At 37.8% G+C, this 22,489-nt stretch overlaps 1 protein-coding gene and 1 pseudogene across 1 annotated transcript in view; both read left to right on the top strand.

Annotated features, from left to right (window-relative positions):
• Positions 1 to 2,514: 2,514 nt before the first annotated feature.
• Positions 2,515 to 8,306, top strand: LOC136132552 (elongation factor 2 pseudogene; annotated as a pseudogene).
• A 5,484-nt stretch (positions 8,307 to 13,790) lies between these two features.
• Positions 13,791 to 22,489, top strand: part of CCDC178 (coiled-coil domain containing 178) — a 358,040-nt gene continuing 349,341 nt past the window's right edge. Inside the window, exons 1-2 of the mRNA XM_065889454.1 lie at positions 13,791 to 13,818; positions 14,368 to 14,457. Of these exons, the coding sequence (XP_065745526.1) occupies positions 13,791 to 13,818; positions 14,368 to 14,457 (118 nt within the window). The remainder of the gene's footprint in view (positions 13,819 to 14,367; positions 14,458 to 22,489) is intronic.

Genomic DNA, 22,489 nt, shown 5'->3' on the forward strand with positions numbered 1-22,489 from the left:
AGAGCTTATTCAGATTTCACCAGTAATACATGCACTTATTTGTGTGTGTATATATAGCTCTATGAAATTTTATTACACGTATAGCTCTGTGTAAGCACCACCATGATCAAGATACTTAACTGTACATCATCGTAACACTCCCTGATGTCACCCCTTTCCCACCTCTAGCCCTAGACAAGCAATGATTTGGTCTCCATCTCTATAATTACGTTATTTCACGAATAAAATGGAATATGCAATACAAATCTTTTTGAGATTGGCTTTTTTTCACTCAGCATAATTAATATGGGGTTCATCCAAGTTGTTGAGTGTATAGAGACTCTGTTCCCTTTTACTGTGGGGTAGTATTCCACACTACAGATGTATACAATTTGTTTCGCTATGTACCACAGAAGGTCATCTGGGTAGTGTGCAGGTTTTGGGTAGTATGAACAAAGCTCCTAAGAATATTCTTGCATAAGTTTCTGAGTGAAAATAAGTTTTCCTTTTTCTGGGATATATGTTTAAGAATTCAACTGCAGGGTCATATTGACAAGTCATTTTTAGTTTTAAAAGGAACTGCTAAACTATTTTCCATAGTAGCTATATCATCTCACACTCTAACCAGCAGTGTATGAGTGACCCAGTTTCTCCACATCCTTGCCAGCATTTGGTGTTGCAACTATTTTTTTGTTTGTTTTAGCCGTTCTGATAGGTGTATAGATATCTCACTGAGGTTTTAATTTCTACTTCTTATTGCTGAGAATAGGTTGTGGGTTCTAGCTCCCCACTGGATCTTCACTGACACCTCCTTCACCAGGAGAGGTAGGAGTGCCTAGTCATTGCTTCAGACATGGACGCCACTGACACCCCAGAGAGGGTGTGGCCTCATTACTGCTGGACTGCAGTACAAGTTGTGACTCACTATTAAGCTTGCTCTGAGGCCACCCCAGTGGGGAAGGCAAGAGGTACTCACTAGTGCTGTTGGGAGGTGTGGAAGTCCAGTCTCCCCACACAGTATCCACTGATGCTGAGATGGGGGAGCCTTGCCTCCAACCAGTGGGGATGGAAGTCCTGGATTCCTACAGGACATCAGAGTCTTCTGACATTACCCCAGCAGGAAATTGGGGGTGCCTCGTTTCCACCTAGCAAGAGTGGAAATCATCTAGGCTCCTCACTCTGCCTTTGTGGGGTCAGTTTTTTCTGTGGTGTTTGGCTGGAGTGGAGAGGTTATTATCCAAATTTATTCTCTCTTGCTAAGCTGCCCCTTTCCTGGTCCCTTGGCTAGAGAAAGCGTTATTTGGTCTGCATGCGTTGGCATATCTGGTTTCTTTAGCTTCAAGTATGGGATGTTTCAGACAAAAAGAAAATCTTGGAAACTCACCACCTCATTGTTCCTCTGATCTCAAGGTGCCTAGCCAGTCTGCCTTCTTCTCTCCACCTTTCAAAGTCTTATGATTGTTTTATATATAATGTCCAGGGTTTTTTGTTGTATGTAGAGAAAGGAATAGGGATAACTACATTCACTCCATCTTCCTGAAAGTGGAGATTGAGCACACTGAATTTTATGCTTGCTTCTGTATTTTCTGTATTGTTATATTCAAGATAGTTTTTTTCCTGAACTTTTTCACTAATTCTTTCTTCAGTCTTGTCATACCTGCTTTTAAATTGAACCAGTGAGTTTAGAATTGCAGTTACATAGCAGTTTGCAGTTCACGGATTTCTAACTAGCTTCTTTTCAAATCTGCAATATCAATTTACATAATTTTTAGTTCTGAAATTTAAAATGTTGATGTTATATTTATAAACATGTTAAGCATAGTTGTTAGGTGGTTTATATCTGGTAATTTCACACTCTGGAGTAACTTTGGATCAGTTTCTGCTATCTTTCCTTTTCTGTTGACTTGTGTTATCTAGTCCTTTTGTGTGCTGGGTTCCCTTTGAGTTGTGCTGGGTAAGAGTCACCTTAATTCACTTTCATCACATGAGATTTTGAGGCTATTATTGCAATCAAATTACATTGGTAATTCTCTCTACCTCTGTATATATTTGACTTGGTCCATAATAAAACATATTTTACAAAAAGGAACTGAGGGAATGTAAAGAAGAGATGACAGCAAGGTTTAACTTTATCATATGAAATGAAACAATGTAGGTTCTAGAATTCCCAAAGGGCTTTGAGCCCACAACTTCAATGATGAATGCTAAATTATCTAGTACTCAGGCCCAGTGTCTGTTTAAGCTAACAGCAGAGCAGGGGATCAAAGATGCCTCTTTAATGAGAATTTTTATATTTCGTTTTCCTAACTAGGTTCATAGAAGTCATCACAGGAAAAAGAGTATATTGTTGGTTTCCTTACATTTTAACATAATTTAGTACTGATTTTTACATATATAACTTGCATACTATTAGAAACCTATCTTGACATTACCAGTTCTTGAGTTGACAATTTTTAGTGTAATTAAAACTAATTTTGATTCATGATAGTTAAATGTTTTTCTTTTTAATTAGGTTTCAAAGGACTGTAAATAACCATGCCTGAAAATAAGATAATTTCCTATCCTTCCACTGGAGGAGAGCAAACAAAGAAAGGTAAGTTTATCCTTAAGTGATTTTCTTTGAAACTAGGTCATAGATAAATGTGACTCAGGTCACTCACAGAAGACAGTTGTTAGGACAGTAGTGTTCTCCAGGACCAGGGGTCACAAAACCAAAATTTACTGGCATCAGGAAGGTGAGGTAAGCAAAAGGAGTAAATCAGTTTAAGGAAAACCTACTGTATGGATTATAATCAATTTCTTATATAATTACTACTGAACTACAGTATAAGCAGTACCATAGGTAGGTAGTACAATGGTCTGCTGGAGTCAGCTCTTACTAGCTCATGTGAGCCAATTATATACATCTCTTCTCAATTCCACTCCATTGACTGGTTGAAATTGGTGGTATGGTGACAGGTGGTTATTAAAATTTTACCAGTACACCACTGAAGAGAAACATACAAAATGAAAAATGAAAAAAATACTTGTATGATTCTATTCTAAAAATTGTATTAGATTTTACCACATTACTTTACAACTTGGGCCCCTTTTGCATCTTTTATTCTGCATCATGTTAGCAATATCATGTCTTTGCCTGATATAGAACAGAGGTCAGTAAATTACAGCCCATGGGCCAAATCTGGTCAGCAACCCTTTTTGTACAGCCCAAAAGCTAAGAATAGTTTTTACATTTGTAAAGGATTGTAAAAAGAAACGAAACAAAGACGAATATGCAACAGAGACAGCATGTGACTCACTAAACCAAAAGTTTTTACTACCTGGACCTTTATAAAAAAAGTCTACCAATCCTTGGTATAGAATTTTGTCTCGAATACTTAACTGGGAACAATAGTCTTCATATGAGTTATCCATTGCTGCCCTAAGGCCATGTAACAACCAACCACAAAAAATGCAGGTACATAGAGCATCATAAACATTCATTTTAGCTCACTTGTACTGGGTGGTTCTCAAGTGGGCCCAGGAAGGCTCACTCACGCAACTGCAGTAAGCCACAGGCCAGCTAAGCATCATTACAGATCTTGCTCATTTGAGCTGGGCCTTCACAGGCCTAGGGTGTTGGCTGGGAAAACCACACTGACTCAGCCCTGCACCATGTTGTCTCTCATACTCTTACAGCAGCCTGACCTCGTGGTGTACGAGGGGGAACAGAAGGTCACAAGGCCAAGGCTCAGAACTGGCACCCTATCATTTCTGCTATATTTTATCAGCCAAAGCAAGTCATAGGCCCAGCCTAGAGTCAAAAGGCAAGGGATTAGACTCCACCTCTTAGTGGTAGATGCTGCAAAGTCACATTGCAGAAGGTGAACACTGGAAGGAGAAAATTAGTGGGGCTATTACTGCAATCAAAGCACCACAGTCTTATTTGGGCTATAAAAGAAAGCAGTCATTTAGTATTCCAAACATAGTTGAGGATATCACACCATGGATTTCATGTAGGATTACGAATCTCGTGTAGGATTTTTAGTGGCTTAGCACCACAGTTACTTTCAGAATATTTCAGTAAGTTTGTTTTTTATCTCTTTATTCATTCTATCAATATTATGTAACAAAATTGATGTTATTTCATTTTTACAGATTTTGTGTAGTGATGTTTAAGCAAAACCTTTTCATGTCTGGAAAATGACTTCAACCTTAGATTAGCAAAATGGACTAGGTTTCTCACATAAAACAATTTTCCCAAAGATACAATTTGGAAAGAGATAGGATAATCAAATTATACTTGTGCCTATCTCATGTTTAAATATTTGAAAAGAACTATTGAACATTTTTGGATTAATTATAATGTTAATTAAAAACTAATAGTTTGTTCCAAGACTTCATAGAGCTGAGCTGGTGATTTCCCTCTGAATAACCTGACAAAGACTCTTTATTTTGTACTGGAACATAAAATGACCAGTCCATACTGGATTGCAAGCAAAAGCTCTTGTGTGTGGTACATTAGGAGAAAGTTAATCATGTTAAACACGACAGGACACCTACTTTCTGTCTATGCAATGGAGAAATATACAGTCAGATAAAACCACACATCACATTATACAGTGGAATCTAAGGGTTCTTTGATATAGATTATTCCTGCAAATGCATACAAAATGGAAATACATCTGGCTGGCTAACTGTGTAGAAAATAATATGGTTAATAAATTGTCTTTTGAAATGTACTCAGTAAGTTCAGGATATTTGTATTTAAATGACATTAGGACCAATATTTGGAACGCTGGCATAAACAGTGATTATCAGTTAAAATTGATTTCTATCTCTTTGGCATCATACCATCATTAAGCTCCCTATCCTCTTTGTAAGACAACAACAAATACTATAAAGAACATTCAGCTTATCAAGCAAAGCATTGAGATGTCCATGTTCAAACTACAGAAACTTAGCAGTCTTAGCAAATTTTAAACTTTTAAGCCCAAAGCAATCTTTGCTGGATGATGTATTGAACCTAATTATGCACCAACCTTTGAAAAGGTTTGTCATTAACATCACAAGAAGACAACCTCAGATCTTATTTATTAACTTCCACCAGATGATATTCAACATAATAATACTCTTCTTCACATGAAAAATAAATCCCTTCCTTATATTGTGTAAATCACCCTGCAACTACTGTGGTTATATCAAAATTCTTATTATACTATAAATAAGCTTAGCAAACTGGATGATTATTCTGTGCTCTCAGTTGAAATAAAAAATAAAACAAAGTATTAAACTTTCCAATTGTTCTGTAGAGTCACAGCCATATCTTAAACATGCTGACCAACAGTATTTTCACATGACTCCTGTTTACAAACAGTTAGCTCTGGGATACTAATTTCTATTACAATTAAAAGTACATTTTTGGGGCTTCCCTGGTGGCGCAGTGGTTGAGAGTCCGCCTGCCAATGCAGGGGACGCGGGTTCGAGCCCTGGTCTGGGAGGATCCCACATGCCGCGGAGCAACTAGGCCCGTGAGCCGCAACTACTGAGCCTGCGCGTCTGGAGCCTGTGCTCCGCAACAAGAGAGGCCACGATAGGGAGAGGCCCGCGCACCGCGATGAAGAGTGGCCCCCACTTGCCACAACTAGAGAAAGCCCTCGCACAGAAACGAAGACCCAACACAGCCAAATTAATTGATTAAAAAAAAAAACAAAAAGTTGCAAAATGTAATTTAAAAAAATAAATAAATAATAAAATAAAATACCACCTTTAAAAAAAAAAAAAAAAAAAAGTACATTTTTACAAACTTACCACCTGTAATATTTGGATACTCAGGCAATATATTCACTAAAGTGCATTTCATGGCAGCATCACTTATTTATTTGTATTAAGATACTGATATTGCCTTAATTTTTCTATGTATTCTTTTTCATAATGCATCCTTTCCATATAAAAGGCAGAGACTGTATAATACTGTGTTTTTAGAGAATAGCACCTTTCTATGTTGAAATAGGAAATATTTCATACATGTAAAAATATCTGTAACATATATGTAAAGGACAACAAACATTGATAAAATCGAGTATCTGTGCACTCATAATGCACATTAAGAAACAGTACACTGTGTTCTCTCATCTCTTCCAAATCACATTTAGTTTTATATATTATATGTAAATATGCTAATATACCTTTATTATATAGTTTACCATATTTAATCTCCTAATTTTAACTGTCATTAATTCACTAATATTAGACAATCTGAAAATGAGTTAATAGTTTTACTTTCTTCTATTGTTTAGTCTAGATCCTTTAGTACTCTGTTAAATGTAGGCAATAAAAATGTGCTCACTTATCTCCCTGTTCCTGATTTTTAAGATGAGACTTTTAATGTTTCACCACTAAATATGATTTTTTTAGTTTTTTTTTATAGTTTACTATAAATTGTGAACATGTATTGAATTGTATTTATTTCATTTGATTAAACTTTACAGGTATTGATACAATATTGTTAATAATGTTTTATTTTTATATCCTCTGTATGCAATATTTCTGCTTTACATTCATAAGTTGTATTTGTTTCTTCTGTTTCTTCTCTTTTGTCTTGATCAATTTTGCCAGATGTATTCATTGGTGCTATATTTTTCAAAGTGGTAATTTCTCACCTTTTAAATAATCTCTAGGGTTGTTTTCTTGTTGTTGTTGGTTTGCTTTCTGTTAATTTCAGATATTGCCCCCTTATCTTCCTTCTACTTTCTTTGGGTTTGTTTTCCCATATATTTTTAATTTGGATGCTTAAATCACTAATTTTCAGCCTTTTTTCTTTTCTAATATAAATTTCTTGAAGTTACAAATTTCCCTTCACATATCATAGAGATAATAAAAAGGACTGGATGTCAAATCAGACTCACATGAAAATTGACTCATCATGCAGAGATTCACTCAGCATGTGTAGCTTTATTCAGTGCTGGTATCAATAATACTGTATTTAACTTTAAAAACTTGAATTATAATTCATACACTACCATAAAAATTCACCTCTTTCAATTGGGTATTTTCAGTATAATCACAAGGTTGTGCAACCAACACCATTATCTAATTCCAGTACACTTTCATAACCCCAAAAAGCAGCCCTATACCATTAGCTGCCACCCCCCATCCCAGCCCCTGGCAACCACAAAGCTACTTGCCTTTCGGTAACATCGTCGGCCTGGTGGGTGTCGACCAGTTCCTGGTGAAGACAGGCACCATCACGACCTTTGAGCATGCCCACTACACGCACGTGATGAAGTTCAGTGTAAGCCTGGTCTTCAGGCTCGCTGTGGAAGCCAAGAACCCGGCTAACCTGCCCAAACTGGTCAGGTGGAGGGGCTGAAGCCGCAGGCCAAGTCGGATCCCAGGGAGCAGTGCATCATCAAGGAGTCGGGGAGCACATCACTGCAGGTGCCGTTGAGCTGCACCTGGTGAGCTGCCTGAAGGACCACACTTGCATCCCCTATCAAGAAATCCAACCATGTCATCTGGTACCGTGAGACCGTCTCCGAAAAGTCGAATGTGCTTTGCCTGTCCAAGACCTGCAACAAGTGCAATCCGTTGCACATGGAAGCGTGGCCCGTCCCCAATGACCTGGCGGTGGACAGTAGGAGCGCGGTGTCCGCCCACCAGGAGGTCAAGTATTGGGGCCAACTACCTGGAAGAGAAGTACGAGTGGGATGTGGCCTAGGCCCGCAAGATCTCGTGCGCCGGCACCAGCCCCGATATCCCCACCGACATCACCAGGGGTGTGCAGTCCCTCAACGAGAGCAAGTACAGCGTCGTGGCCGGCCTCCAGTGGGGGCGCTGTGCCAGGAGAACACGCGGGGCGTGCGCTTCGAGGTCCTAGATGCGACACCGCCCGGGATGCTACTCAGATCGCTCCCACCGTCCGCCCGGCGCCGCCTCTACGCCGCATGCTGACAGCCAGCGCGGGCTCCTGGAGCCCAGTACCTTGCGGAGAGCCGGGGTCAGGAACAAGTGCTTGGTGGTGTCCTGTACAGAAGCGGAGCCGCGTCTTCGAGGCGTCCCAGGTGGCCCGCACCCCCATGTCGTGAAGGCCTACCTGCCAGTCAGCGAGCCCTTTGGCATCACCGCCAACCTGCGGTCCCACACGCGCGGGCGGCCAGGCCTTCCCCCGTGTGTGTGTGTGTGTGTGTGTGACCACTTTCAGTCCTGCCCGGAGGCCCCTTCGCCAACACCAGCGCCCCAGCCAGGTCGTGGCGGAGACGCGCAAGAGCAGAAGCCTAAAGCAAGGCAGTCCAGCCGTACAATTTCCTGAACAACTCACGGAGCAGCATCTGCTCCGCCGTGAGTGACTGCAGCATCGAGCCGCGAATTCTCTTCAAGACACCGCGAGAACGTCCGGACGCAGTGATGCTCCGCCTACGGGATTTTAGGTTCCACTCGGTGCCACCTCTCAACGTTAACGCCTGATAACCTTTTCTGCTGACATTTATAGCAAGGACTTCCGAGGTAACAGAATTGCCCTCGCAGCAGGGATTTATTTGGCAAGTGGAGGGTGTGGGGAGGGGGGTTGGGAGACCGTTTTGGACTTTTCATAGAAATTAATTGATAAAATAGTTGGCATTGTGTGTCTGCCTTCTTTTAAACTGGAATTCTGTCGAGATTCTTTTTTTGTGGCGGAGAAATATTCCATTGTATGTATATTCCACATATTGTTGTTGTTGTTGTTGTTTTTGCCGTACACGGGCCTCTCACCGCTGCGTTCTCTCCCGTCGCAGAGCACAGGCTCCGGACGCGCAGGCCCAGAGGCCGTGGCCCACGGGCCCAGCCGCTCCGCGGCATGCGGGATCCTCCCGGACCGGGGCAGGAACCCGCGTCCCTTGCATCGGCAGGCGGACTCTCAACCACTGCGCCACCAGGGAAGCCCCCCACATATTGTTTTATAAATTCATCAGTAGATGGGTGTTTGGGTTGTTTCCACTTTTGGACTATTATGAATAATGTTGTTATGAATATTCAAGTACAAGTTCTTATGTGGACGTCTATTTTCATTTCTGTTGAGTCTACACTTTGGACTGGAATTGCTAGGTCATTTGGTAACTTGATATTTAACTTTCTAATTGCCAATTTTTTTCCAAAGCAGCTGCAGGGTTTTATGTTCCAAATGACAATGTATGAGGATTCTAGTTTTTCTACCCCCTTGTCAACACTTATTAAATTTTATTTTTTTTAAACTTTATTATAGCCATTTTAGTGGGTGTGAAGTGGCATCTTACTGTGGTTTTGATTTGCATTTCCCTAATCACAAATAATGATCAGGATTTTAAAATATGTTTACTGTCACTTGTATGTGTTCTTTGGAGAAATGTCTCTTTAAATCTTTTGCCCGTTTTTAAATTGGGTTATTAGTCTTTTTCTGTTCTTGAGTCATAATAATTCTTTATATCTTTTAGAAACTAGACCTTTATGAGATATGTGATTTATGAATGTTTTTGCTCATAGTAGGGTTGTGTTTTCTCTTTTTTGGGGAGTTTTTATGTGAGTTTTTAAAAATTGAGCTACAGTTGATGTACAGTGTTTCAGGTGTACAGCAAAGTAATTCAGTTATTTTCACTTTCTTGATAGTGTCCTTTGCAGCACAAAAATTTTTATTTTCATGAAGCCAATTTAATTTTTTAAATTGCTTGTTCCTTTGATGTCATATTTACCCCTTCATTTTCTTATAAGAGTTTTATAGTTTTAGCTCTTGCATTTAAGTTTATGATCCATTATGAGTTAATTTTTGTACATGGTTTGAGGTAGAAATCAAAATTCATTCTTTTACATTCATATATTCAGTACTATCTGTTGATAAAAAGACTATTCTTTTCTCATTGAATAGTCTTTGCACCCTTTTAAAATTCAACGGACCATAAATATGGGTTTATATCAGGAATCTCACTTCTATTTCATTGATCTACATGTTTGTCCTTATGCCAGTACCACACCATCTTGATTATTTAGATTTGTAATAATTTTTGAAATCAGGAAGTATGATTCCTCCAACTTTGCTCTTCTTTTTCAATATTATTTCAGCTAATCTGGGTCCCTGGCATTTCCATGTTATTTTTAGGGTCAGTTTGAGAATTTCTGAAAAACAGCAACAACAAAAAGCTGCTGAAATTTGGTAGAAATTGCATTGAACCTATAGATCAATTTGAAGAGTTTTGGTGTCTTTAACAAAATTGTCTTAGAATCCACTAACACAGGATATATTTCTATTTATTTAGGTATTTAATTTTTTCAACAGTTTTGTAGATTCTAGTGAAACTTGTTTAACCAAACAAGTCATGCACTTCTTTTGTTAATTTTATTCCTAAATATTTTATTCTTTTTGATGCCTTTATTAAATTGTATTTTGGATGCCTTTAATTTTCTTGCCTAATGACTCTGGCTCCAATCTTCAGAACAGTATTGAATAAAAGTGGCAAAGTGTAGCTATGATTATCTTTTTCCTGATCTTAGGGGAAAAACTTCATTCTTTCCTGTAATATCTGATGTTAGCTGTGGATTTTTCACCTTTGTGAAGGAAGTTTCGTACTGTTCCTATTTTGATGAGTGTTTTTATCATGAATGGGATTGAATTTTGTCAAACACTTTTTCTGCATCTATTGAAATGTGTGGTTAGTATTGCATTGATTGATTTTCATACGTTGAAACATTTCTGGAATACATCTCACTTGGACATGATGTATAATTCTTTTTATATGCCACTAGATTCGGTTTGGTAGTATTTTTGAGGATCCATGTGCATAAGGAAATATTTCGTGTATAATTTTATTTTCTTATAATATTTTGTCTGATTTTGCTGTCAGGATAATATGGGGCTCATAGAATGAGTTGGCAAGTGTTCTCTCTTCTGTATAATTTTTGGCACAGTTAAAAAGGCATCAGTGAGGCATTCTTTAAATATTTGGTGATATTCACCAGTGAAGCCATTTGGCCAAGGCCTTTTCTTTGTGGGAGGATTTTTTATTACTGATTTAATTTCTTTACTTGTTATAGTTCTGTTCAGATTTTCTGTTTTTTCTTGAGTCAATTTTGATAGCTAGTGGCTTTCTAAGAACTTGTTCATTTCATCCAGGTTATCTAATTTATTGGTAGAATCTTGTTTATAGTATTCCCTTGTAAACCACTCTGTAAGATAGTAATACCCTTCTTTCATTCTTGGTTTTAGTACTTGGAGTACTGTCTTTTGTTTTGTGTTCCCTTGGTTAGTACTCATGGGAGAAATGGCTACTCAGGTCCTTTGCCCATTTTATAATCAGATTATTTGTTTTACTGCTGGTGAATTGTATGAATTCCTTGTGTATTTTGGATATTAACCCCTTATCAGATATATGGTGTGCAAATATTTTCTCCCATTCTATAGGTTGCCTTTTCATTATGTTGATTGTTTCTTTTGCTGTACAGAAGCTTTTTTATTTATTTATATTTATTTTTTAAACTTTTTATTTATCACTTATTTTGGTTGTGTTGGGTCTTCGTTGCTGTGTGCAGGCTTTCTCTAGTTGCATTGAACGGGAGCTACTCTTTGTTGCAGTGCACGGGCTTCTCATTGCGGTGGCTTCTTCTTGTGGAGCATGGGCCCTAGGCACGCGGGCCTCAGTAGTTGTGGCACATGGGCTCAGTAGTTTGTCACACGGGCTTAGTTACTCTGTGACATGTGAGATCTTCTCAGACCAGGGATCGAACCCATGTCCCCAGCATTGGCAGGTGGATTCTTAAGCACTGTGCCACCAGGGAAGTCCCTGTGCAGAAGCTTTTTAGCTTGATGTAGTCCCATTTATTGATTTTTGTTTTAGTTGGTTGTGTTTTTGGTGTCATAGCCAAAAGGTCCTTACAAGAACAATGTCAAGGAGCTTTTTCCCTGTGCTTTCTTTTAGGAATTTTATGATTTCAGGTCTTACTTTTAAGTCTTTAATACATTTCAAGTTAATTTCTGTGAGTGATGTAAGATAAGGGTCCAGTTTCATTCTTTTGTATTTAAATATCCAGTTTTCCCAGCAACATATATTGAAGAGATTATCCTTTCCTCATTGAGTAGCTTTGACTCCCTTGTCAAATATTAATTGATTGTATATGCATGGGTTTATTTCTGGATTCTCTGTTTTGTTCCACTGATCTATGTGTCGGTTTTCATGCCAGTACCATATTGTTTTGACTGTTAGAGCTTTGTAACACAGTTTGAAATAAGGAAGTGTGATGCCTCTAGCTTTATTCTTCTTTGTCAAGATTGCTTTGGCTATTAGGAGTCTTTTGATGTTCCAAATGAATTTTAGGATTTAAAAAAAATTTCTGTGAGAAATGCTATTGAAATTTTGATAAGAATTGAATTGAATGGACATTTTAACAATATTTACTCTTCTTATCCATGAAGAGTAACTCTTTCCAATTTTTGCGTTCTTCAATCTCTTTCATCAATATCTTACAGTTTTTGGTATATAGATGTTTCAATTTCTTGGTGAAATTTATTCCTAAATATTTTGTTCTTTTCATGCTATTGTAAATGAGACTGTTTTGTCTGACGTAAATCTATATGAGGTCATAAGATATATATATATATGATCAGCTACCTCTGATATCTCTTGGTTTCCATTTGCATGGAATATCTTTTTTCATCCCTTCACTTTGAGCCTCTATGTGCCCTTAAAGCTGAAATGAGTCTCTTGTAATAGGATATATATATATAGTTGAGTCTTGTTTTTTTTTTAATTTGCTCAACTACTCTGTGCCTTTTTTTTTTTTTTTTTTTTTTTTTTTTTTTTATGCGTTACGCGGGCCTCTCACTGTTGTGGCCTCTCCCGTTGCGGAGGACAGGCTCCGGACGCGCAGGCCCAGCGGCCATGGCTCACGGGCCCAGCCGCTCCGCGGCACGCGGGATCCTCCCAGACCGGGGCACGAACCCGTGTCCCCTGCATCGGCAGGCGGACTCTCAACCACTGCGCCACCAGGGAAGCCCTACTCTGTGCCTTTTGATTGGAGAGTTTAATTCATTTACATTTAAAGTGATTATTGATAGGAAAGGATTTCCTAATGGCATCTTGTTGATTGTTTTCTGCCTGTTTTGTAGTTCCTTTGTTCATTTCTTCCTCTCGCCGTCTTCCTTATCGAATATAGCGGTATACTCTGACTCCCTTCTTTTTTTCTTTTGTGTATCTGTAATACTATAGGTTTTTGCTGTGTGGTTACCTTAAGGCTTAAATGAAACATTTTATAGATATAACAGTCTGTTTGGAGCTGATAGCAACTAAATTTCAATCACATACAAAATCTCTGCCCTTTTATACCCCACCCTCCACATTTTGTGTTTTTGATGTCACAATTTACATCTTTTATATTTGGTATCTATTAATAAATTATTGCAGTTATAGCTATTTTAGTACTTTTGCCCTTTAACTTTTATTCTAGGGTTAAGTGATTAATATGCCACTGTAGTACTGGAGTATTCTACATTTGAATATATACTTACTTTTACTGATGTGTTTTATATTTTCATCTTTGTGTGTTGCTAATTTGTGTTCTTTTAACTTGAAGAACTCCTTTCAGCATTTCTTGTAAAGAAAGTCAAATGTTGATGAACTCCCTCAGCTCTTGTTTGGGAAACTCTTTCTCCTTCATTTCTGAAGGACAACTTTGCCAGCAAAGAAGCTGAGGTCCTCTGCAGAGCAGGCCACTGTAAAGCATGATCACTGCTGCTGCATGACTGATACTGGTAGCCTCTGCCATTCTTCCTTGTGCCAAGCCATCTTTATACTTCTCAGCTTTGCTGATCTCTGGGTGGAATGAAACCAAAGATGGTCCTTTGTGCAGTGCCCCAAAAGGGTGGGGAAGCTGGTTGCTCACCCTTTCCTAGTGAGAGGAACTATTTCAGACCAGAGAGTTCCCTCTTGGCACTGAGCAGTGTGGACCTAGGGGGTGGGATAATGCAGACAAAATGAAACTGTCTTCCTTTCCTTTTTGTGTGGTTATTCTCTGTTGTTGTTGTTGTTGTTCCACTGTGTTGCTGAAGTTTTTTTAGTGGACTCTTGAGCTCTCCCAGAGCTACTTTTGTTTGTGGATAGCTGTCTAATTGTTGAAGTTTGTTGGATGGAGTCTAGGGTCTCCTACCCCACCGTTTTGGTGATGTCAATCTGGATGATCTCTCTGCTTTTAATAGCTGCATGCTATTTTGAATACCTACTTGTGAGAGTTAAGCCAAATGAATAACACGGAAAACATCTAAAGATATTCTACTGTGGGTTTTGTTTAATATCAATATTTTAGTTGCTTTTTCAAGGACAGCACTTTCACAACATAGTTTTGTACATTATTTTGCTTATTTTAAAAATGAATATTAACTGTTCACTGAAATTTTTGTTTTCTTTTAAAAAGACAATGCCACATCACAAGCTTTGGTTTTATTTGGTGCCCCTAAGGAAGCTGTTGAGATTATTCTTGAAAATAAAATGACAAATACTGAAGGTAAGGACTGAATCTAAATTGTATAGTAACCTATATAAGCTATATTTATATTCACTCATTAGTTTGTAATGTCAGTGTTAAATTTTTATTAAGAAATACACTGTAAATATCATTAATAGTTAACAGAGTAATGATATATAAGAATATAATATTTTAATAAATTTTATTAATAGTATATTGTTAATTAAAATTTGGTTCATAAGAATTGTTTACAATTTCAGAAATGTATGAATTTTTGAAATAAACATTTTCTTTATCCTTCATGCCAGGATTGGCAAGTGCTAGAAGCTTTCTAGTTCATTGAGGATATGTTTCTTAGAAGAAAAAGAATAAGGACTAATGTTTTTGGTGTGTGAAATCCAGAATTAAAAATTGTTTATTGAAAATCCATGAAACATTAGCTCAGAAAGTGTTTCTGGTATCTTATGTTGTAAGAAGTAGAAAGAGATGATGAAATGTATACATTTTATGTATAGAGTTTCATATTTGTTTCTTCTCAGATCATTCTGGTGGAGAACTCCATATTTATTAAAATATTTAATCTAAATTTTGGTAAATCTCTGCTCTGCAGGTTGTTAGTTTGACAGGATAAAATTGGTATAAGTTACCCTTCTGATTATTTATCTATTTTTGTTCAATAGAAATCTTGAATAGAATTTTAATGTTCTGGCTTAGAGTTTATTGCCCAATGTTAGTTATGGGCCATAGTTAGTTTTAGACAAATTTTTTAAAATATCAAATTATTGATTTATTAACCAATTAATTAAAGACACTGGAATATACATGTGCTATTAGGGTGCAGAGATATTTAAGAAATGATTCTTATATGGAATGTATAATCTTGCAAGCCAAATAAAATATAATTATACACCAATTAGTACAAAACAATAGAAATGGATGGTTGTATAGAGTAACAACAAAGATGACACAAAGTATTTAAAAGGTTCTGCAGCCAATTCCAGTTTGTGACCATGGGGTTTCCCCACCACTAAGCCATTCTTGGACACCAGCTGGATGTCCTACAATTCAGCTCAATTCTAACATCAGCTACCCAGAGATAGTGTCAGATCCCATAGGTTAAGGGCTTAGTCCTACAAGTCTACCCCTTGCCCCACTTCAGATGCCAGTCAAAAGCCCAGTTTGTCACCTGTGCTTCTGACCAACCACTATAGATTGGTGGTTCCAATTACACCCCTCCCTGCCTTGGTTTTGGCTAATCTGCTAGAGTGGCTCACAGAACTCAGAGAAACATTTTATTTAGTAGATCACTGGTTTATTATAAAAGGATATAACTCAGCAACAGCAGATGGAAGAGATGCGTAAGGTGAGATATGGAGGAAGGGCACAGAGCTTACATGTCCTCTCGAAGTGTGCTGGTCTCCCCAAATCTTCATGTGTTCACCAGCCCAGAAGCTCTCCGATCCCTGTCCTTTTGAGTTTTTATGGAGTCTACGTTACATGGGCAAGATTGATTAAATCATTGGCCATTGGCTATTGATGCACCCTGCAGCCCCTCTCCCCTCCCTAGAGTTCGGGGCGGGACTGAAAGTTCCAACTCTGTAATCACAAGATTGGTTCTCCGGAGTCCCCATCCTTAGGTGGGGTCCAAAAGTCACCTCATTAACATAACAAAGGACACTTTAATTGCTCTCAAAAGTTAGGAAATTACAAGGGTTTTAGGAACTCTGTGCTGCAAACACATGAAGACCAAATATATATTGCTTATTCTAAATCACAGTATCACAGTAGTGTATGACAAATGAATACTGTGGACAAGAATCTTTAGTGTTTCGAGTAACACCAGTTTGTATGGCCTCTAAGAATTAAGAGGATTGTTAATGGATAAGGATGGATTTGAACTGAATCTTGAAGGATGTATTTGTATATGAAAAGAAACGTGAGCAGGGAAATTAAGCAGGAACCACAGAATGAGTCAAATAATGTGATGAAATAACACAAAATACAGAAAAAATAGATTACTTTGACTATAGCATAGGAAAGATTCAGAAATTTAAAGATAATTGGTTAAAATAAAGCTAGAGATGATTGAGGGGCAGTCAAGCAGCATTTTGAATTTCGGGCTCAAAAGTGTGAACTTCATTATTGCTCAGTCTCTGGTCCTATATAGATTCGATTGGAGATATTATGTTACCAAATTCTTTGCTTGAAAGTATGAGTCTGAGTGCACTATGCAGAATTATTTGGTTACAGAAGGAAATATGGAAACTATTCACCTAAACAAATGAGCTGCTGGATAGTTCTCCAGAAAAGATAGGTTTATTTGGGGTCAGCAGATTTGGGGTGTGAAACCACAGTGAGCCATGTGCAAGTTCCCCCAAGGCAAGAGAAGGAGAACTCTTTTATATAAGGGAAAAGGAAGTTGGGAGGGCTATAGTAAACAAAGAGCCCATGGCTTTTCATTGGCTGAGTCCTTGCCAGGAAGGAAGAGGAGTCCTCCTCCTTGTTGGGCTCTGTTATCATCGCAGGGTGTGAGAGCTCCCCCTGCTGGTCTCGTGACTCTAATTGAGGTTTCTGTTTATTAATTGTTATAAAAACGATTATTTTATTATGATTTGTGCTTAAGGTAATAAGGGTTTGATCTATGAATGATAAACGGATATGAAAGATAGGAATTAAAGAGATTACAAAGGAATTGTTAAGATTTGGTAAACCGACTGGGTATATTGTTACAGGAACTTGAAAAGGAGGATTCAACAATGGTTTAACTGTTGCAAACTTTGATAATGGGAACAGAGAAGTAAGAAAGGAAAGGAATGAAGATGAGTTTAGTTTTAGAAATACTGGCTTTGCGAATGGGTTTGGTCCTTTTAAGACTACCTCTGGCTTGCTGTCCTTGACAAAGTCCAAATGTTTAATACCAAGTATATTGGAGATGGGCCTGAAACCGAAATTTTCATCTGGGTATGTCTTTACTCTCTCATCAGTCTTTTATTTGCCAAATAGTTCCTGATTATCGACTCTGTGCCAGACACTATGCTCACTGCTTGGAATGTATCAGATCCCTGCCACCCTGCCACCTCCCTCTGTACATCTCCCTAATCTTTTCCAGCTCTATATCTGGTCATACAAATGTGCTCATTTTCCTCTGTAGCCTTTCTGACTTTGGCATTTTAGTTTACTGATGTCATGAATTTATTTCCTTGTTTGTGGTATATCAATTTCTCAAAGAGTACATTCTAATTTTAATTCTCTTCCTCCCCTACTGCATAGGATCTAGCAAGTCCATCCTTCCCTTCCCTACATTCAGTGCTAGGCTTGGGCTCTAGGAAGGACAGGTTTTGGAATACATTTGGCAAGGAGTTCAGTGTAAAGTTAAGTCTAAAGATGTTTACTTAGGAGTCAAGCACTCAGAGGAGATGACCAAGGGAGAGACTATAAAGGGGAAAGATTATTTCTTACCAAGTAGTCATGATTAAGGAATATGAGGAGAAATAGGCAATGAGGAAGTAAAAGAAAGCTATTAAAGAACATTTCAAAGAAGTATTTTCTACTATATTCTGTATGAGTTAAAAGAGAAGGAGAGTGGTACAAGGTTATTGAATTCTGTCACTAGGGAATGGCTGGTGGTCTTTGTAATCAAACAAATTTGTTGAGGTAAAATTTAAGTGTAATAAAATCTACTCATTTTAAGTATACAGTTCAATGACTTAACAAATGTATACATCCATTTAACCACCGTCTTAAACAGGATATAGATACTCTTTTCAGAAAGTTCATTCATGTTCTTTGTGGTCACTGTCTCTTCACTCCACCCCTCATATCCACTGATATGATTTTAGTTTTAACATTTAAAAATTTTAAATAAGTGGAATCATTCCATTTGTGCTCTTTTGTGTCCAGTTTCTTTCAAAGACTCAGAAAGAGGTCTGTGAGATTCATCCATGTTGTTGAATATATTAGTAGTTTCAATGTTGCATATATTAGTAGTTGTTCATTTTATTACTCAGTATTATTCCCTTGCATGAGTGCTGTATAGTTTATCTATTCAACCATTGATGGAAATTTGGGATTTTCTAATTTGGGGCTATTATAAATAAAGCTGTTATGAATATTTACACACAAGTCTTTTTATAGATGGATTTTTATTTATCTTGGGTAAATACATAGAAGTGGAATGCTGAGTCATATGATAAGTGTATGCTTAACTTTTATAAGAAATTTCCAAACTATTTTCCAAAAGTCATTTACAGTTCCACCAGCAATATATGAGTTATAGTTGTTCTATATCCTCACTAATATTGGCTTTGCCAGTCTTTCAAATTTTAGGTATTCTAGTGATTGTGAAGTTGTACTGCACTGTTAATTAAATTTGCATTTTTCTGATGATTAATGAAGCTGAGCATCTTTTTACATGCTTATTAGTCATTTGTGTATTGTCTTTTGGAAGATTCCAAGTCTTATGCCCATTCTTTATTGGGTTGTCTTCCTATATAGGAAGTTGTAAGTTTTCTCTGCACATTCCAGATATAAATCATTTGTTGGATATATACATGTTTTCTCCCACTCTCTTGCTTGTCGTTTCATATTGTAATACCTTTTTGAGGCATGATGAATGTTTTGACTTTGATGAAGTCAAATTTATTTTTTAAATGTTTCTCTCTCCCCTCCCTTCCTTCCTTCTTTCTTGCCTGTATTTTAAAAATATTTTTCTATTATGTCCTGGCCTATATTGTTTCTGATGGCAAATGTAGCAGTTACTCATATCCATGTCCCCTATATGTAATGTGTCCTTTTGTTATCTGGCTGCTTTAAAGATTTCCTCTTCAATTGGTTTTCAGCAGTTTGGCTATGATGTTCCCAGACATAGTTCTCTTTATATTTTAATTGTATGAGATTTGTTGAGCTTCTTGGATGTGTGAATTGATGTTTTTCATCAAATTTTGAAAATTTTTTGGCTGTTATTCTGTTATTTTTCACTCCAAAATTCATTCTCCTCTTCTTACAGAACCTCAACTTCACATGTGTTGGACTGATGGAATTTTTCCTACAATTCCTTGAGCATCTGTTCTTTTTTGTTCATTTTTCTTTCTCTTCTCCAGATTGGATAATTTTTTAAAATTTATTTTATTTGTTTATTTTTGGCTGCATTGGGTCTTCATTGCTGCACCTGGGCTTTCTCTAGTTGCGGCGAGTGGGGGCTTCTCTTGTTGTAGAACACAAGCTCTGGGCATGCAGGCTTCAGTAGTTGTGGCACACAGGCTCAGTAGTTGTGGCTCGCGGGCTCTAGAGCACAGGCTCAGTAGTTGTGGTGCACAGGGTTCGTTGCTCTGCGGTATGTGAGATCTTCCTGGAGCAGGGCTCGAACCTATGTCCTCTGCACTGGCAGGCGGACCCTCAACCACTGCACCACAAGGGAAGTCTCTAGATTGGATAATTTTTATCAATTAATCGGCCCATTCATTCTTTACTCAGGGAAAGGTCTCCTTCTCCCTTCCCCCACCCCCAGTGTATAACAAAACTAAAAGGAACTTTGTTTTTCACAAAAAAAGTTAAAGGTACTTTCTGTTTATCACACAGAGGCTTTGCAAGGACAAGAAATTATTGCTAAACTTAAGAGCACTAGCTTATTCTACATTTTGGGAAGAAAATCAAGATGTTAAAAGGGATAATCAAATGTGGAAAAGAAATCTGTGTTCAGATAAGTTTTTTACTCAGAGTGCTGAGGTCAGATAAAGGAGTGATACAGTAACTGGGGTGATGGATGTAAAGGAATTACATATTAAAATCAGAAGAGAAGGAAGGATGGTAGTGATAAAATCTTAAATTATTGGGCCTGTGTGAGTAACTAATTATGTAAGGATCAAATTCATTGAGCAAGGAGAGTTGACAGCTAATGAACATAAACTGCCATTTGCCCGCACAGTCAGGCTGACGGTATTTTTTCTCAAACGAAAGTTTCATGTTGCAGTCTCAACAAACCTCAGCTCTGGCCTAGGTCCAGCAGGATCTTGCTCTTATGCATTGATTCTGAGCGAGGAAATTGGAGTTGGGCAGATTTTTAGAGCGAGTGAGTGTCCTGCCTGAGCTTAATTCTTGAAATACTCACCCTGATCCTTTGTGCACAGGCTTCATGAGGAGGAGTTCTATCCATTTATGTTTAACTGAAACTGTGGCTTCATTGTATCATGGAATTTTAGGTGAAAATGATCTTATATAACACACTGCCAACTAGTTCATTTATTCAGTGAGAAATCTGAGGTTAGCAACTGAGTAGTTTTAGCTTAAAAAAGCACAGTTACTTATCAGTCAAGTTGAAAAATGAGTGACCATGGACACCTAGTTTTGTGACCTAAGTGTATCTATAATGTGGGCAAAATTAAAAAGAAGTGGAAAGGAAAGTTTTAACTTACACTGTGCATGTCTTAGAATAAAGCAGTAATAAGAACTCCTGAATTCTTGTTCTTTCTTGTGCTGCTTGTGATGCCATGTCTTCTGTAGACTTTCAGTGCAAAATTTAACTTCACAGTATTTCATTTTCCCCACTTAACCATATGTAAAATGTTAATCCTAAACCATGGAGTGTGGTGGAAATTAATTAATACTCACCTAGTAGGTTGAGAATGGCACACGTAGAAAAATGTTAAATGAGTCATTGCTGTCCTTGTTTTCTCCACATTTAATGAAGCAAAACAATGCTTTTGAGTATAAGGGCAATTCCCTGGTTGCTAAATGTACTATATTAAAACCTTATTTCTTGGGGAAGGGCAACATGCCCTTATCAGGCCGTTTGGATAAGAGATCAATATGTACTTTTTACCAGCTTATTTTTTGGTCCTTTGACTGTTACAGAGATGAAAAAAACTATATATATATATATATATATATATATATATATATATATATATATATGTGTGTGTGTGTGTGTGTATGAACTAAAGAGGTAAAATGGAATATAACACAAAAAAATAGTCATACTGAGTATATGCGTTCACTATGGTCAAACCATGGTAAAATACATTAGAATATCAGCATTGATATCTTGAAGGAACATTTGAATTTCAAAAACAAGTGATATGTGAAACTTTTGAGAGGTGCCCTGAAATATATTTTAAGAACTGCTTCTCTTTATTTTGCCACATTTAAAAAAATATAAAAACAACCTTCATGGTATTGCTTACACTCTAAAGCCAGAGAAATATAGTTCAAGTCCCAGCTCTCACACATCCCAGCTCTGTGGAATAGGGCACTTTATATAACCTCTCTAAGCTTTGATTTCCTCACATGTGAAATCAAGAGAATAATCCCATTTCATAAGATTGTTGTGAGGATTAAATAATATGTGACATCGAAGATACTTAGCACAGGGTTTCCCTGGTGGCGCAGTGGTTGAGAGTCCGCCTGCCGATGCAGGGGACGCGGGTTCGTGCCCTGGTCCGGGAAGATCCCACATGCCGCGGAGCGGCTGGGCCCGTGGGCCATGGCCGCTGAGCCTGCGCGTCCGGAGCCTGTGCTCCGCAACGGTAGAGGCCACCACAGTGAGAGGCCCGCCTACCGCAAAAAAAAAACCAAAAAACAAAACTTAGTACAGTTCCATGTTTGGCACATACTTTAGTGCTCAAAACTGTTTATATATATATATATTTCTATATGGGCTATTATTTTATATATGGGATAGGAATATATATGGAATAGAGTAAACACTTATAAATTAAACACATGCCGTTTTGACAGAGATTGCATTTTTGGAGGAGGATATTATGAGATATCATTTAAAGATATTTAAAAGATTGCAGTTTAAATGAAGCTATCTAAAATATTTACCATCTCTGTGTGTTGACATTGAAACAAAAGGCACAGACTGGAGACAACAGCATTACTCTGTGTTCCTCAAGGTTAACTGCAATGAGGACATCAGACTGTTCTTATTGAGGCACCGAGCCTATTCTGTGTCTTGCATTTAAGATCAGTGATTGCAGCTGTAATCCAGACCAGTAGAGTCCTTAGAGGCAAAAAGACTGCAAGTAAGCACTTTGGTGGAGTCTTCACGGACAACTTTGCTGTGCTGCTGCAA

The sequence above is a fragment of the Phocoena phocoena genome, chromosome 13, assembly GCF_963924675.1.
Source record: "Phocoena phocoena chromosome 13, mPhoPho1.1, whole genome shotgun sequence".
Lineage (NCBI taxonomy): Eukaryota > Metazoa > Chordata > Mammalia > Artiodactyla > Phocoenidae > Phocoena > Phocoena phocoena.